A 16487-nucleotide genomic window follows, 5' to 3' on the forward strand; every position below is an offset into this window, starting at 1 on the left:
CGTCGTACGTGGTGTACGTAACCGCGTTCTTGGCGATTGAAAATTCTGACAACTTTGTGCGACCGTGTGTATGCAAAACAAGTTTGAGCCAACATCCATCGGAAAAAATCCATAGATTTTGTTGTCGGAATGTCCGATCAATGTCCAGTCGTGTGTACAGGGCATAACAGTGCTCTGTGCCCTGATTGGCTGAAGCTTTCACTGCTTCAGCCAATCAGGGCTTGCAATGCACTGTTCAGCGCTGCAATGCATTGTGAACAAATGGTCGAACGACCCTCTTGTTCGGCTGTTCGCCGGACATCCAAACAACGAAAGTTCGGCCCGAACTTAAGCTCGGGCAAAACCGGTCGCCCATCCTTAGTGGAGAGCACTCATCCTTGCCTGCACTTTTGGTGAATTGATTTGTGGCAGGATTTTCTTCAATCAAACATTATTTAAACAAACTTTCGATATAAGATTTTCTGTAGTAGTGGATTTGATTATTATTACTATTGATGTTGTGCACGTTTTGATATATATTTAGTAGCGCAGCAATTATTTTCTTCAATCAATCATCATAAACTTTCATGATATATATTACATTGCATTTTACACAGTTTATTATTCATGGATCGTGTTATGCATGGTTTTAGTTATGTTATAAGTCAACACAAAATATTTTTTTACAGGTAGAAGTGAAATCACTTTAAGTGACGGTGGCTACTTTAGTAATTATTATTAATTATTCACATTAATTATTCACATTATATTGCGCCAATTGATTTTTGTTCATAGTTCCCACCAGTACTGACATGAGGAGAAGCCAGAAATACAGGAAATTTTGTTCTGCACACTTTCAATTTTCCTTTTCTGGCATCTCACATGGCAGCAATATTTCCTGCCCTTGTACTTTGTTGTAGGAATAAATTATTAGAAACACAGGAGCAAGCGCGAGGAGTCCTTTTATTACTAAGCTGGAGGGCTGTCTGGGGGACTAGGGGCAAAGCCATGTCCATCTGTGCTGCCAGGGTGAGGCAACAGGAAAGGAATATTTTGTAAGTATGCAGAAAACTATTTCCATATTTGTGTTATGGAGGGTGATGTGAGAATATAAGAGGGGGTAAGGGTGAGCTATAAGAATTTGATATGCTAATAACGGCCCTATATGCATTAAGGCAGAACTATCATTATTTATTTATGTATTCATATATTTAAAGTCCCAGGGAGCCCAGTGCATATAGCACTTGGTCCCAGTCGGATTGATGGCTCTGTTGTCCCCTAAAAATACCTTAATATGCTAGCTGTAGCCCCACCCCATCTGGAAGCCCAAATTATGGGCGTTCCTGTGGGGGTACAAATTGAGCCCTGTCCTCTTCTAAGCTGAATTAACTTTTATTAATATGAATGAACTAGCAGTGCTGATCGTTCATTCAAAACAATGACAGATCAGTTAGAGCTGTGGCTCTCTGTGTGTCTATCAGGGCTGCTTGTATACATCCACATTCCAGCTGATGGATCACAGACTGGTGAAGCGCTGTGTGAGCTTTTGCTAATTATGAATGAGCGATCCGCAATGTTGGACCATTGCCATGTATAACACACACGCCTCATATTGCTGATCACAGTTCGTAAAACTGAAAATTGACACAACACCATGGCTCTGTGCCATTGGGCGGGCTGTGGATGTAAAAAAGTGACCCTGATAAACACACAGCACTGCCAGCTGTGGGGTCTGTTTTGATGAATGGTAGCACTGGTCTTTGCAGTTGCTCCTGCTGCCAGAAACAGAGCTATCAATAAAATATTTTGTATCCTTGCTAGCAGTGTTGTCGGACAGGGGAGATACCTGTCCAACCACACTGCTAAGAAATAAAGGGATGGATTTGAATGGGTCCAAGTACTATAGGGTACCTAGTCTCCTAGGGAGTTAAAAAATAAATTATTTCTTTAAAGCATATTTCCACTTCTGTAGCTACATTTAGACCCCTTTCACACTGGGGCGGGGGCGGTGTTGGCGGTAAAACGCCACTATTTTTAGCGGCGATTTACCACCAATTTTGCGGCGCTATTCGCCCGCTAGCGGGGAGCTTTTACCCCCTGCTAGCGGCCGAAAAGGGTTAAAACCACCGCAAAGGGCTCCTATAGCAGTGCTATGCTGGCGGTATAGCCGTGCTGCCCCACTGATTTCAATGGGTAGGAGCGGTGAAGGAGCGGTGTATACACCGCTCCTTCACCGCTCCAAAGATGCTGCTAGCAGGACTTTTTTTACCGTCCTGCCAGTGCACCGCTCCAGTGTGAAAGCCCTCGGGGCTTTCACATTGGAGAGACAGCAGCGGCTCTTTCAGGGCGCTTTGCAGGCGCTATTCCATGAGCTTGTCCAAAGTCTGTTCTTATTAAAATGCAATGCAAAAAGGCCATCCTCTACACCTTTACCCTTTAACTGGACAGACAGTGTTCAATTCTAGTTACAATTGATAATGAAGATCTGCCTGCACAGTATAGACAGGGTGAATTATGGCAAATACGCTGCTCACCCACCCTCATAAGTATAGAGAACTACCAAGGATTTTTTTCTTGCTGAAGGGTCCAGAAAAGAATATTTCTTTAGGTTATGCTATGTGAATAAGGACTTGCAACAATTATAAAATAGCTGTTATCCCAATCTGGCTGCAAATGTGGAAATACACTTTAAACTAGAAGTCCAATCAACACCTAACTAAGCTTAAACCTACTCCCACCTCAATTATAAGCCCTATACTAACTACCCTGTAAAGGAAAGATGTATGTACTTACCTAATCTAAGGGTGCTCCGGTCCAGTCATATGATTGGGTCGCAGTGCCGGCTTCAGGGAAGAGGAGGGACATTGGACAACAGATGCCTCATAGTAAGTCTATGGGTGACGTCACCGGCAAGGCTCTGTAGTCGTTATTGCTGCTCTTTCCTCTCCCCTGAAGCTGGCCGCTGGGGAGATTGTGTGACTGGACCTGAGCTCCCTTAGATTGAGTAAGTATACACATCATTTCTTTACAAGGTAGTTAGCATAGGGCATAAAATGGGGGTGGGAGTGGGTTTAAAGCGGAGTACCAGCCTGTGTAAAAAAAAATAAACAGTCAGCAGCTACAAATACTGTACTGTACTTTAATTATATAAGGACACTTACCTATCAGCTTCGGGGGCAGGCGCTGTCATTGCTAGTAAAGGAAACCGGTAGTGAAGCCTTCAGGCTTCACTGCTGGTTTCCTACTGTGCATGCATGAGTCAGGCTGCGCTTTCTGAATGATTCCGTCATCTTCTGGGACACACACAGGTCCCAGAAGGCAGCAGGGGGAAGGAGGAGGGCCTGATGCAATTGCGGAAATGACGTACCTTGCCAGCTGAAATTTAACACAAAAGGTACCAAAAAGACAAAAAAAAGAAAAAAATGATATCCAAAAACGAGGGGGTGTGGGGTGCTCTATTGTTTAAGACCTTGTTACATTTTAGCCTGGAACTCCGCTTTAAGCTTAGTTAGATTTTGACCGGACATCTACTTTAAGTATAAATTTGTTAACATGTAATGAAGCAGACTGATAGGTACAGTAAATGTACCATATTTCAGTCTTTTTCACTTTGTTTGTTATTGTTTCCTCTTTATTATATTATGTTATTTCATATTATCCTTTTTTTACTATCTCATCCTACTACAGTAGTGAAATACAATTCCAGGCCCACAGCCAGGCATTAGCATTGTTGGCCAGTGTGATATGTCAGAAAGGTACACGTGTCTCTTGATCCTTTCTTGAGGGAGTGGCATTATCGCTCCATCGACTCCCTTGCAGTTACGTCTAATGATAAGAATCACAGCTTCAGAAGGACACGTTGAAGTCTCAGCAGTATGTAGATGTATAAAAGATAGTATCACTCCCCCTTCCTGACTGCTGTCATCTTCACGCACATGCAGTACTTCATGCATACCCACAACTCTGATTAAGTAATACAAAGTATTACAGAAAAACAATATTAAAACAAAGTATTACAAAAAAACATTATTAATACAAAGCAGCAGATGTAGCTCTTTCCATGTCACCTAAGTGGCAATTTCTTTGTGTATGTGGATGGTTAACCATTTAATGACTGACAGCTCTAGAGTGGCTGCATAGAATCAACCCCTTCATAACTAGCAGCTACATGATCACTGGATCAAACAAACCACCTGACCTCCCCCATCCCGGGGGCAGCAAACAGATCGCACAAACACCCCCCCCCCCCCCCCAGTGGGTGGTACTCACGCGGTCAGGCTCCTGGCGGTGATACAGAGAAGATGACGGATGCAGAGCGGGCATCTTTCGAATCTCCCTGTACATCCTCCCCGCCCCCGGTACTGCCCAATACAATCGCTTCTCCTCTTGGCCAACTGCGCTCCTCTCGCTTCTTGTTTGGCCGGGAGGAGAAATAGGAAGACAATAGTGAATATTAATTCGCTATATCACACAAGTGGGTGGGCTTGGGGCGCAGATCCCACCCTTTTTTGAAGCCAATTACAGCCTCAGGCACTAATCACGTGCTTAAAAAAAAAAAAAAAACTATTGGAATACATGCGTCCGGCACACCTCATGTAGATTAGGGGCCAGACACATGGATTAGGGGGCGGCACCCCTGTGCCCCATTTGGAGCAGCCCCCACTGGCTACAGGTCTCAAAACGCTGCTTCCCCGAACTTCCAGGTAGGAATAGCACAGGTGCAGGGATGAGGGGGAGCTGCTTGCAAATCAGCTATTAGCAATTGCCAAATTGGAAAAAAAATCCTTTAATTTCCCTTAAGGGTTCTTGCACAATTATATAGGCAATTTATATGCCTAGCATGATTTTCCCTGTGCTGTCCAGCATCTGGAAAGATGTACATGCTGCACATACAGCCTGCCATAGAAGTGAACAGCTGTATGCAGCTGTACTCACGTAAACACTGATGCTTCTCTGCATCTGCGTTTACCCACACATGTGCGTCCAACATATTTCTCAAATGTCAGCCATACATGTGCGGGTAAATGTCAATTTTATACATGTTGGCTTTGTTCATCAGGAGTTTTGTCAGTTTGCCCATTTTCCATTTGCTAACAAGTTTTGTCACGTTTTATTCAAATTCACCACATTGTAAATGGACTTTGCAAACAGGTTTGTACAGAACAGCACTATAATTGTGGTGAAAATAATTATTTGAAATGTAGCCCCAGGTCTATTATTTCCAGAAAATGCATTAATTTTCCTCAAAATACAACAGTTTGTTCCCAATTAACCAATTATTTATTTGATGCATTAGAAATATAGAGAAATCATGACAACAAACAGGCCTCTGAAAGCAGAGTTTCAGGAAATGATGTATTATGAGAGCCCCTGTCTTAGTGAAAATGTGTGTAAAATGGACACAGGACTCTCAAAGAAGCACTTTGAGAAGTTCCAGCAAAAGATTGGCGAGCAGAGAAAACTATGCTTTAAGTTTTCTCTGGATTTTGTAAGTCTGGATTGGGGCTGGAAACTTGAAGACTTCAAAGAGCATTGGGAGGGATGGAGTCTTCAGTTATGTGCCCGGGTTTTCCAGAAGCTCTGCAGGTTGTGTGTGTGTCCAGGTGCACACACTCGTTATAAGGCAGAGCTGAGCATAGCTCAGGGTGTGTGAGAAAGGAGTTGGTGTTGGAGCAGTTGCTGCAGACAGGAAGGAGGTGTGCTACTGTTTAAGAACCCAGGCAACATACTTGAGACAGCACTCCATGTGGAGAGGTTCTAGGTCAGTGGACTGAGAGAGTTGGGCCAGCTGAGAGAGTCGGGGAGACCATAGCTGAGACAACTGAGAGAGTCTTGGGGACCATGAGTCTTGGAGGAGTGTGGAAGCCTGGAGTGTCAGGAGAGCCCCTTCCTAGAGGCCAGGAGTGGGCCTGTGCAGCAAGGAACTGTGCCCAAGACTGAGTGAGCCTTAAGAGCCAGGTGAATTGGCATTTTTCAGTTGTTGTTTTTGGGAGAAGAACCCCTGTATCGGAAACCAAACGCGTGTGTTTCATCTTTTTGTTACTTTCAATAAAAGTGGGCTACCACGCCCTTAAACCTTAGTTCCTGTTGGCTGTGAACTCACTTAAAACGCATCTATCACTGAGCCAGACATCCCCCAATGTCACAGTATGTACAAATAATAGCACATCAGTGTAGTAACCCATTCATTACAAAAACTTTCTTTCAGCCACTGTAAGGCAAGTGTATCCTTAAAGTGATAGTAAACTCCCTTTCACCACTTATACCTATAAGGCTTACTTGTAGCAGTTTAGGAGATATTCAGAGTGCATGCAGCCGATGATGTCATTGGCGCATGCGCTCTTAAAGTGATTGTAGGGGTTAGTTTAAAAAAAATAACAAACATATCATACTTACCTCCACTGTGCAGCTCGTTTTGCACAGAGTGGCCCCGAACCTGCTCTTCTGGGGTCCCTCGGCGGCTCTCGCGGCTCCTCCCCACATCAGATAACCCTCTGGGAGAAGTGCTCTCCCTGGGGGTTACCTTGCGGGCGCACTCCCGAGTCCAGCATTCGTAATCCATAGAGGCCGAATGCAGGACTCGGCCCTGGCGCCTGCGTTATTGGATTTGATTGACAGCAGCGGGAGCCAATGGCTGCGCTGCTATCAATCTATCCAATCAAGAGCTGAGAACCCCGGGCAGAGAGACAGCGCTTCTCCATGGGTCAAGTTCTAGGGTTCAGGTCATTGCCAGGTGTTTTTTCACCTTAATGCATAGGATGCATTAAGGTGAAAAAACACGTACCTTTACAACCCCTTTAAGGTCTGGCTTACCATGGCTGACCTTCAGAGCCCGTGTCATAAATGGCGGCTCCCGCACGAATGCGCAATAGTGACGTCATTGCAGCTCTGGCCACTCACAGTGCCGGTGCCCACGAACCCTGAAGAAACACTGGGGAAGATGTCAGCCATCTGTGGTGTGCGGGTGCCACTGGAGGGCTTTGTGCTAAGGTAAGGGTTTCATAATGAGCTTGTATGCGATGCATACTAGCTCATTATGCCTTTGTCTTACAGGTTTTTTTTCCTCTGCGTTTACAACCTCTAACAGCAGCAACAGTCACTAGGATCCTTCTCACAGTTTAGGAGATATTTAGAGTGCATTCAGCTGGTGACATCACTGGCGTGTGCGCTTTGAAGGTCCGGCGTACCGTGACGGACCTTCAGAGACAGCGCCGTAAACGGCAACTCCCACGTGCTTGGGAGTCAAGTCATTGTGCCCCCAGCCACATACCTGGAAGGAAGACCAGTGAAGATAAAAGCCCTCTCAGCGGTGATAGTGTGCTGCTGGAGGGCTTCATTTTAAGATAAGTCTCTCTACTAATGTACTAGTTTTTTTTTTCTTCCTTCAAATGCGGTTTACTACAACCTTAAGAACCTCATAACCTGCACTATCAAGGCATGCCAAATATTATAGGTTGATTCGAGGAATCACAGCCTTGCCTATAGCTCTTCTACATTCCTCTAACAAGCCTCCAATGTTAATATTACCCTATACATCTTCAAAGTGTTCTCTGATTGATGCTGGGTTCACACCAGTGTGAATTGGATGTGGGTTTCCCCCACATGTCAGGAGATTATGACCGGCTCCCTATGGAGCCTGTTCAAACACCTCCAGAGTAGCCCAGGTGCGAATTGGACAGGAGCCCTGTGCGTCTTCTGGTCTGTTTCAGTTCCGAATTCAGCCAAAAATTCGGGCTGAAATCTGACCTGAAACAGTGAATGGAGATGCACCAGACCCCCTGCTGTGAGCCGATCCATTCCTCATTGTGAACCCGGCCTAAATGAGGAAGAGATTGCGACATCACCGCCCCACCTCGTATAATCAGAGAACACTGCATTCATTGAGAAAATGCAAGTCTTTCTCTGAATGGTGCCCAAGCAACCGCCTGTGTTCATAATGCAGCAGGGCAGCCGCTCAGCACGAGACCCAGAAGCTATTGGAGATCACTGGAGCATTGGTGCCTAGTACAGTGCTTTCCAGCTTCTATGGAGATCCCACAGATATATATATATATATATGTACACCTGGGAGTTAATTTACTCTGGCACCAAGGTAGTCTGAGAATAAAAGTTTGGTAAATCTTTATTATAGAAAAGAAATAGCATGTGCCTTCTGCAATGAAGAGCCTGCAAACCACTCTGTGTTTGGATGAGCCAGATCTTGTCATTTGTCCACCTGTCTTCCATACACAAGCAAATGCATTGTTGGTACAGGGGGTTAATAGCTTGGCACATGTGCCATTCAGAGAACACTTTACATTTTCTTCATGAATTGAAAGCATTCTCTGATTGGACAAGGTGGAGATTGTGCCCTTCTTGCTTTGTTAAATCAGAGAACACTTTACATCCATTGAGAAAATGCAAAGCGTTTCCTGAGGGGAGATCACTGGACTAGTGATGCCTAGTACAGCGATTTCCAGCTTTCACAGGGATCCAATCAATATGGCACAGACATACAATACTTACATTGCTCCAAGCTGGACCAGTCTAACTATGTACAAATTATCATACCTAGACTTCAAGTGATATTAAAGGTAAATTCATTGGAAAAAGCAAACAAATAAACAAATTATACTTACCTGCTCTGTTCAATGGTTTTGTAAGAGCAGCCCTGATCCTTCCTTGTTGGGTACCCCGTTGGCTCCTCCTCTTCTCTGATTGCCCCCATCGCAAGCCGATAGCTATGGAGGACTCGTCCATGCTTGCTCCTGAGCCCCTCTGTGTGTGTGTCCATAAGACCTGGCCCCGCCCCCTGTGGTCGACAGCAGCGGGAGCCAACGAGAAGGTAGAGACCCGGGAGAACGGCTGCTCTTGTGCACATCGCCGTATCACGATCGGGCTGAAATAAGTATGGGGGGGGGCTTCTTACTGAATGTGTTTTTACCTTTATGCAAAAAAAACTTTCAGCTTTTAAAAGTTTTGGGATGCCAAATGTAAAATACTTTCCCCTAAAACCTTCCTAATATCCCCAAGCATGTAAACCCCAAATCTATCCACAGAGACGCTGCAGGAGCAGCGTCTTCACCAGTGGCGGCGCGTCCATAAGAGTGCATGGGTGCCGCCCCCTCTATCCTGCCACCCCCTCTAGCACCAATAGATAGATTCATGCATTGCATGAATTTATCTATGGCCGCCACTGCCACCCCCTATTCAGGCGCCCGGCTTTTTTTCGGGCGCAGGGCACCTGAATTACAGTGACGGGGGGGGGGGGGGGGGATGTGTTTTTGAAGCACCTGATTAGAGCGATAGGCTCTAATAGGCTTAAAAAAAAAAGTGATCTGCGAGCGCCATGCTGGGCGCTCGCAGGTCACTCAGCTGTGTTAGAAATAACACCAAACCGCCTCTCCGCCAATCAGGTGCTCGGATCTATTACCCGTCACCTGATTGGCTGAAACAACAGGTGCTGTGATTGGACGCCAGGCATCCAATGATAGCAGAGGACAGGAAGAGAGGACAGAAGACATCAGGGAGCATCGAGGAACTGTACCACCGAGACAGGTAAGTGCAGACAGCGGGGGGGGGGCACACTGGTAACATTTGATATGGCACAGTGTCTGCATTTGATGGGGCACAGTGGCAGCAATTGATGGGCACAGTGGCAGCAATTGATGGACACAATGGCTGCGTTTGATGGGGCACAGTGGCTGCGTTTGATGGGGCACAGTGGCTGCGTTTGATGTGGTACAGTGGCTGCGTTTGATGGTACAGTGGCTGCGTTTGATGGCACAGTGGTGGCAATTGATGGGCACAGTGGCTGCGTTTGATGGGGCACAGTGGCTGCGTTTGATGGGGCACAGTGGCTGCGTTTGATGGGGCACAGTGGCTGCGTTTGATGGTACAGTGGCTGCGTTTGATGGTACAGTGGCTGCGTTTGATGGCACAGTGGTGGCAATTGATGGGCACAGTGGCTGTGTTTGATGGCACTGTGAGACTGCAATTGATGGGGTTTTTTTCAGAATTTTTCAGTTTCTTTGCGCCCCCCCAAAAATTTTGAGCACCAGCCGCCATTGGTTGTCACCCCTTTTACAGAAAGTACCTTGGCTGGCTGCTGGCAGCATCACCCGGTTAAAAAAAATAGACTGCACACATACAATATTTAAAAAACGCAGCAAGCTATCACAGCAGTATTTGTATTATTTAAGGTTAAACAGAGAAGTCTTGTGAGCTACATCGTATGAAGAAGAGCAATTTGTTACAACATGTAGCAGCCGCACACAGATCAAGAGAGGATTATCAACGTGCACTGTTGCCTGCACATGCGCAGTGCCTGAAAAGCGCCGGGGAGCGCGCACGCTGCTCTTGGATTCTGCACTTTGTGGAACGCTGGAACAAGAGCGGTGTCAGTGTGACAGTGCAGAGAGGGGGGTGGAGCGCTGGGCGGGGCTCGCGAGCGGAGGGCAGCTTCTGGTTGGTTGTCGGTGGAGCCGCTGCATTCAAGCTCATGGACGAAACAGGAAGCGAATAGCCGGCCAGTGGAGGAGTATAAAATTGATGATCAGCAATCGTTTACCTTTTCATTTGGCCCTTGTGTGTCTTCTTGTTCTCTTCGCCAGCTCTGCTAATAAGGAACCAGCCAGCTTCCTGGACGTCCCCTCTCAGCTCAGTAATTATCACTTCCTGCTTTCTACAATGTGGCTTTAATGCTTCCAAGAAGCACTAGACAAGGACATGCTCATTGCCAGTACACCTGCTACACTGTCCTCTGTATATCTATGTGAGGACACTGAATTGTCAAGGTGGTTGCTGTAGTGTAGATCCTGTGTGCTCCTATAGATTTACCATTCGCTCACACACTGTAGATCCTGTGTGCTCCTATAGATTTACAATTCGCTCACCCATTGTAGATCCTGTGTGCTCCTATAGATTTACAATTCACTCACACACTGTAGATCCTGTGTGCTCTTATAGATTTACAATTCACTCACACACTGTAGATCCTGTGTGCTCCTATAGATTTACAATTCGCTCACCCATTGTAGATCCTGTGTGCTCCTATAGATTTTCAATTCGCTCACCCATTGTAGATCCTGTGTGCTCCTATAGATTTACAATTCCCTCACACACTGTAGATCCTGTGTGCTCCTATAGATTTACAATTCTTCACTCACACACTGTAGATCCTGTGTTCTCCTATAGATTTACCATTTGCTCACACACTGTAGATCCTGTGTGCTCCTATAGATTTACAGTTTTTCACTCACACACTGTAGATCCTGTGTGCTCCTATATCTTTACAATTCTTCCCTCACACACTGTAGATCCTGTGTGCTCCTATATCTTTACAATTCACTCACACACTGTAGATCCTGTGTGCTCCTATAGATTTACAATTCGCTCACACAAAGTAGATCCTGCGTGCTCCTATATCTTTACAATTCACTCACACACTGTAGATCCTGTGTGCTCCTATATCTTTACAATTCGCTCACCCATTTAGATCCCGTGTGCTCCTATAGATTTACAATTCGCTCACCCATTGTAGATCCCGTGTGCTCCTATAGATTTACAATTCGCTCACCCATTGTAGATCCCGTGTGCTCCTATAGATTTACAATTCGCTCACCCATCGTAGATCCCGTGTGCTCCTATAGATTTACAATTCGCTCACCCATTGTAGATCCCGTGTGCTCCTATAGATTTACAATTCGCTCACCCATCGTAGATCCCATGTGCTCCTATAGATTTACAATTCACTCACCCATTGTAGATCCCGTGTGCTCCTATAGATTTACAATTCGCTCACCCATTGTAGATCCTGTGTGCTCCTATAGATACATAGATCCTGTGTTTTCCTCTGCAGGTTTATATTTATAATCCTTTACTGCCAGACCTACATTGTATGTGTTTTTTTTTTTTTTATTTTTTTTTTAGCAAACCTGTGATCGTCCTGGTATGTGATTACACCTGAGCTTCCTGGTCCTTACCCATTTCCTTACACGAACACACCCCTTGCCATGTGTCACATTACCATTTTCTGACGTTTCCCCTCCTGTGTGTCTTAGCGCAGTAATTGTTTCCTGCTCTTTGGAATAGCAGGGTGTTCAGCACCAATAGCCACCTTATCCAGGCCCCTCCCTTGCCTTTGTAATTTAACTCTTAAGGCACCTGTATAACCTGTCTTACCTGTCCCTTCCTTTTCCCTTAGTGCATCTTGCGTGACATTGCTGAGCACACACAGCCGGTCTCTTCTCTACACAGATCAACAGTCTTGAAGCATGGCATGCAATCAGGGAAACGGATCCCCATCCAATGGTGGCAAGCCCAGGAAGGTGGCACTAATCACAGGAATTACAGGCCAGGTGAGACTATTGCTTGTTGCTCATTTGAAGGAATTGGATATAGGGTTTAGAGCTCATGATGGATTAAGCAGGTTTAAAGTGTTATTAAACCTTTAATGAAATATAAAAAAAATTAATAGCATGTCTTACTTTAACAAAAACACACTTTTTGACTTTTTTTTTGAAAGTTCGGTGTGTAGAGATTCTGCCTATAACGGTGGTTCTCAACTCATGTCATGACTCAACAGGCCAGATTTTAGGTATTACCTTGGGGAGCTGGAGACTAGTATACTGCAATCAATGAGCAGCAAATGATATCACCTCTGATCTATTTCAGTTATCTTGCAAACCTGGCCTGTTAGTGGTTCCTGAGGACACGAGTTGAGAACACTTATAGGGTGGCTCCTTTACCTTTCAGGATCTCCCTGGAGCCACCCTAATGTGCTTGCTGAATAGGTGCATGCTGCCTGTGTAATGCATGCGCAGCAGTGGCAGAGCTGTGTATATCTGATGCATGCGCAGTACAGGTTACTAGCACTCTTTTTCTCTGTTTGACAGAGGCAGGTACAGAATGAACTGCTACCTTTACTGTTGTCTGGCGCTGTCTTTGGCTGACACATGGGTAATACAGGCTGCTGTCTGTACTGTGCATGCATTGGCCAAAAGCAGCATTGGCCCTCATTCACGCTGGAGCGACTTGTGCAATTTGACAGGTCAAATCGCATGACAAGTTGCACCCTATTGATGGCAATCGCACTGTTCAAATTGGTGTGATGCCGCCTTTGCTGCATTGATTTGAAAAAGTTTCTGCACCACTTTAAGCAATTTTGGGTGTGACTTGCATGGACCTCTGTGCAAGAAGCTGCATAGATGTCTTTCAACTCGCACTCAAATTCGTACTGACCAGTGGCTTTGAAATCCTGCGATTTCAGATGAAGTCGCATAATTTCAAAGCCGCAGTCAATGTGAATGAGGGCTAAACGTGCAGTACAGACAGCTCATTCTGCACATGCCACAGCCAAGCACAGCAAAAGAGCTTTAGTGACCTGTACTGTGCATGCATGGGACAAACCTAGTATGCATGGAGTCGGTGGACATGTAGTCTTGAAAATTTAAGTTTCTGATGTGCTCAGGGCATACTTCCCAACGCAAAGTTTGAAGTGCTGAAATGAGACAAAGGAAGAGAAAAATCGCAAGCACAAATGGTTAAAGCTGAACTTTTTTTTTTTTTCCCCATGCAGTGGGGCTGTGTCTGCAATGCATGGATTACCTACTTGTTTTGTCAAGGGGCGACAAGAAAGCTGTATATTAACCCGATCCTCCGCTCCAATGGCAAATGGTGCTCCCCCATGATCCAGCAGTGGACAGTTTCTAGTGTCTTCATGTCCTGAGCAGGTCTATGGGCATGATGACGTCAGGAAGAGTACACTGCACTAATTTCCACTGGAAATTTGCTTGGAGTTTAGCTTTAAGAATTTGGGGCACAGTAAAAGACAATCACATTATCTACTTGTTTAATTCTTTTGGTTCAATATTTTTACGTTTTTTTTCAAGTCAAGATAAAACAAAGTAGCAAACAATGGTGGTGCACTCAATGCCCATTAGTGACATATCAAATCAATAGTTGGACAGGTCAAGCAGTAAGCGACAATGATCCAAAGTGCCTGATCCTTCTGTACTGCCCCTAGATGATACCTTCGGATTGTGGGTGTATAGTTTATGAATCTGCAAATCAAGTCCGCATGAATAAAGAAACGGAAGAGTAATGGAAGTAAGGGGAGGATTTAAGTGAACTTTTAAAGTATATTATACTAAGGGCCTAATACTACTTGAAAGCGTTTGTTACCCCAACACTTCATATTCCTGATATGTGCCTGCTGTAGCATGTACTTGTACGACAAAGTATCCTGTTCTTTGTATTGCTTCCTTTGTGTAAAATCCCTGGTGTTCCCGCCAGTCCCTTTTTGTTTTCCTAATTAAAACTGACCACACTAAGCAGGAGAGCACATATTGGTCTGTTTTATAGCTTTGATGGGAACTCCATGTAATCTTCTCCAATGATCAATCCTGACACCCCCCCCCCCCCTTGCACAGCTATTCACTGTGAAGCGCAGTGTGCTGCTGCTTTTCCTCCCCTCAGCTCTTATGCAGCTGAGAACAGAGGGGATATGATCACTTATAAAAAAGGGGGGAAAAAAATTGTATTTTTCCCTTAACGTCTTTCAGGACAGCACCTTGAGAGAGCGTGGCTCCACCCACTTGACAGGAAACACACCTCCACCAAACTTTAAAAGGAGGCTCCTTCCCACTTATCAGTTTTTGTGTTTCCTCCGGCGGGAACACATGTGGGAGTTTGGAGCTCTCAAGGTACTGTCCTGAGAGAACAGGCTTCCTACTCCACTATTTTTTTTTCCCTACCTCAAGAGAGCCAGTTCCTCCCATTTTCCACAGACTTACGGGTGCCGGGTGGATGGGCTCTTTCTCCCTTGTCAGTGCTCGGGGAGATCCAGGACTGCTCCAGGAATCGCTGCTCCCGGGCGGGGGCGTCAGGCATGACAGGCACTTGTTTTTTGGCCAGCACATGTTTGGGTTTTTTTTTTCCTGACACCGCCGCCATCTTGGGAAGGGCAGTCAGAGGACTGCATCTGCCGGATGCGAGGTATCCGGAAGTGGGGCGGCATCCGAGGAGCAGGCGCCAAGCATCATTTCCGCCGGAAGCGCAGGGGGAGGAGGGAGGAATAGGTCTGGTGCCTCCTTAGTTCCGGTCCGGCGCACAGGTGCTATTGGATTCCGGAACCGCGTTTTCACCACAAGAATCACGCTGCTGCCTCGGCATGGATTCAGGAACTGCAGCAAGTGTAGCAGGCACCAGCAAGGCCCAGGTAAGGAGCAGACTGTAGTTTCTGCTCAGCTTTACTGTGGGGTCTCTCTCTAGCCCTCTTCTCCCTAAATGTTTAGTGAAGCTTGAGGGTATTTTTTCCCCCTGGTGGCGGAGGGGCCTGTCAGGGCACATGAGTCTGGTGGCTTTACTCACTGTGCACCTGTGGTGCTGGGATTAGAAAGAAATGTCCTTCATGCAAAACTAAGTTAAATGAAGGCTGGAAAAAGACTTTATGTCAAACATGTATTGACTCCTTGGTGAGGAAAGAAACCACTTCCGCATGCAGTGATCTAATCACATCTGCTAAAAAGGAATTGGGTGCTACCATTCAATCATTCAGATCCTCACTCACTAATCCATCTGCAAGTCAGCCCACTACTTCACAGTCCTCTCAAGGCTCACTGTTAGTCCTGGCAGTGGAGGCAGAAATGGGTCCTCTGAACCAGAAGGGGCTTTCCCCCTCTCATTCTAATGAATCAGATGAGGATAGTGATATGCTGGAGAATATGTCTTCCAAATATAAATTATCTTTGGATCAGGTGGACGGCCTTTTAAAGGCTATTTATGCTACTCTAGGCCTGGAAGAAGAGCATAAGGAAATGTCTCTACACGACAAAATGTATGCAGGGCTTAGCGAGTCCAAGTCCCGTACCTTTCCAGTCCACGCAGTGATTTCTGAAACAATCTTCTCTAGGGCCCATAAGAGAAGGTTCCCTTTTGATGAAGACCCAGCGGCTCTCTGGAATAAGGTTCCAAAACTTGATGCAGCCTTTTCTCAGGTGTCAAGATCTGAGCTGGCATTTGATGACATGGGGATCTTAAAGGACCCCATGGATAAAAAATAGATCAACAGCTCAAGCGGACTTGGCAATCCATTATGGGCAACCTTAAGCCAGCAATGGCAACTACTTGCGTCTCCAGGAACTTGGAGTATTGGGTAAATCAGCTTAGAGCTCATATAATAGCAGATTCCCCTAAGCAAGATATCCTTGACTCCTTTTCTACTCTCTCAGCAGCCGTAGCCTATCAGGATGACAGCTAAGGCTGCAGCCCTTACTAATTCTGTTAGACGGGCTTTATGGCTAAAGACTTGGCAAGGGGATGCAGCATCTAAAAATAAATTATGCGGAGTGCCTTTTCTAGGGGACTTATTGTTTGGCCCTGATTTGGATTCAGTTCTGGACAGGACTGCAGATAAAAAGAAATCTTTTCCTGTCAAAAAGAAGAAACAACCAGTCAAATGTTTTTTTCATCCTCACAGGGTTCAGGAACAAAACAAGCCTCAAGAGAAAAAGAAAAATTGGTCAGGG

The 16487-nt window shown here is 45.6% G+C and overlaps 1 protein-coding gene across 1 annotated transcript in view; it reads left to right on the forward strand.

Annotated features, from left to right (window-relative positions):
* Positions 1-10397: 10397 nt before the first annotated feature.
* Positions 10398-16487, forward strand: part of GMDS (GDP-mannose 4,6-dehydratase) — an 802997-nt gene continuing 796907 nt past the window's right edge. The window contains exons 1-2 of the mRNA XM_073630960.1: positions 10398-10621; positions 12164-12317. Of these exons, the coding sequence (XP_073487061.1) occupies positions 12234-12317 (84 nt within the window). The 5' untranslated portion in view covers positions 10398-10621; positions 12164-12233. The remainder of the gene's footprint in view (positions 10622-12163; positions 12318-16487) is intronic.

Source organism: Aquarana catesbeiana, linkage group LG05 (genome assembly GCF_042186555.1).
Source record: "Aquarana catesbeiana isolate 2022-GZ linkage group LG05, ASM4218655v1, whole genome shotgun sequence".
Taxonomy (NCBI): domain Eukaryota; kingdom Metazoa; phylum Chordata; class Amphibia; order Anura; family Ranidae; genus Aquarana; species Aquarana catesbeiana.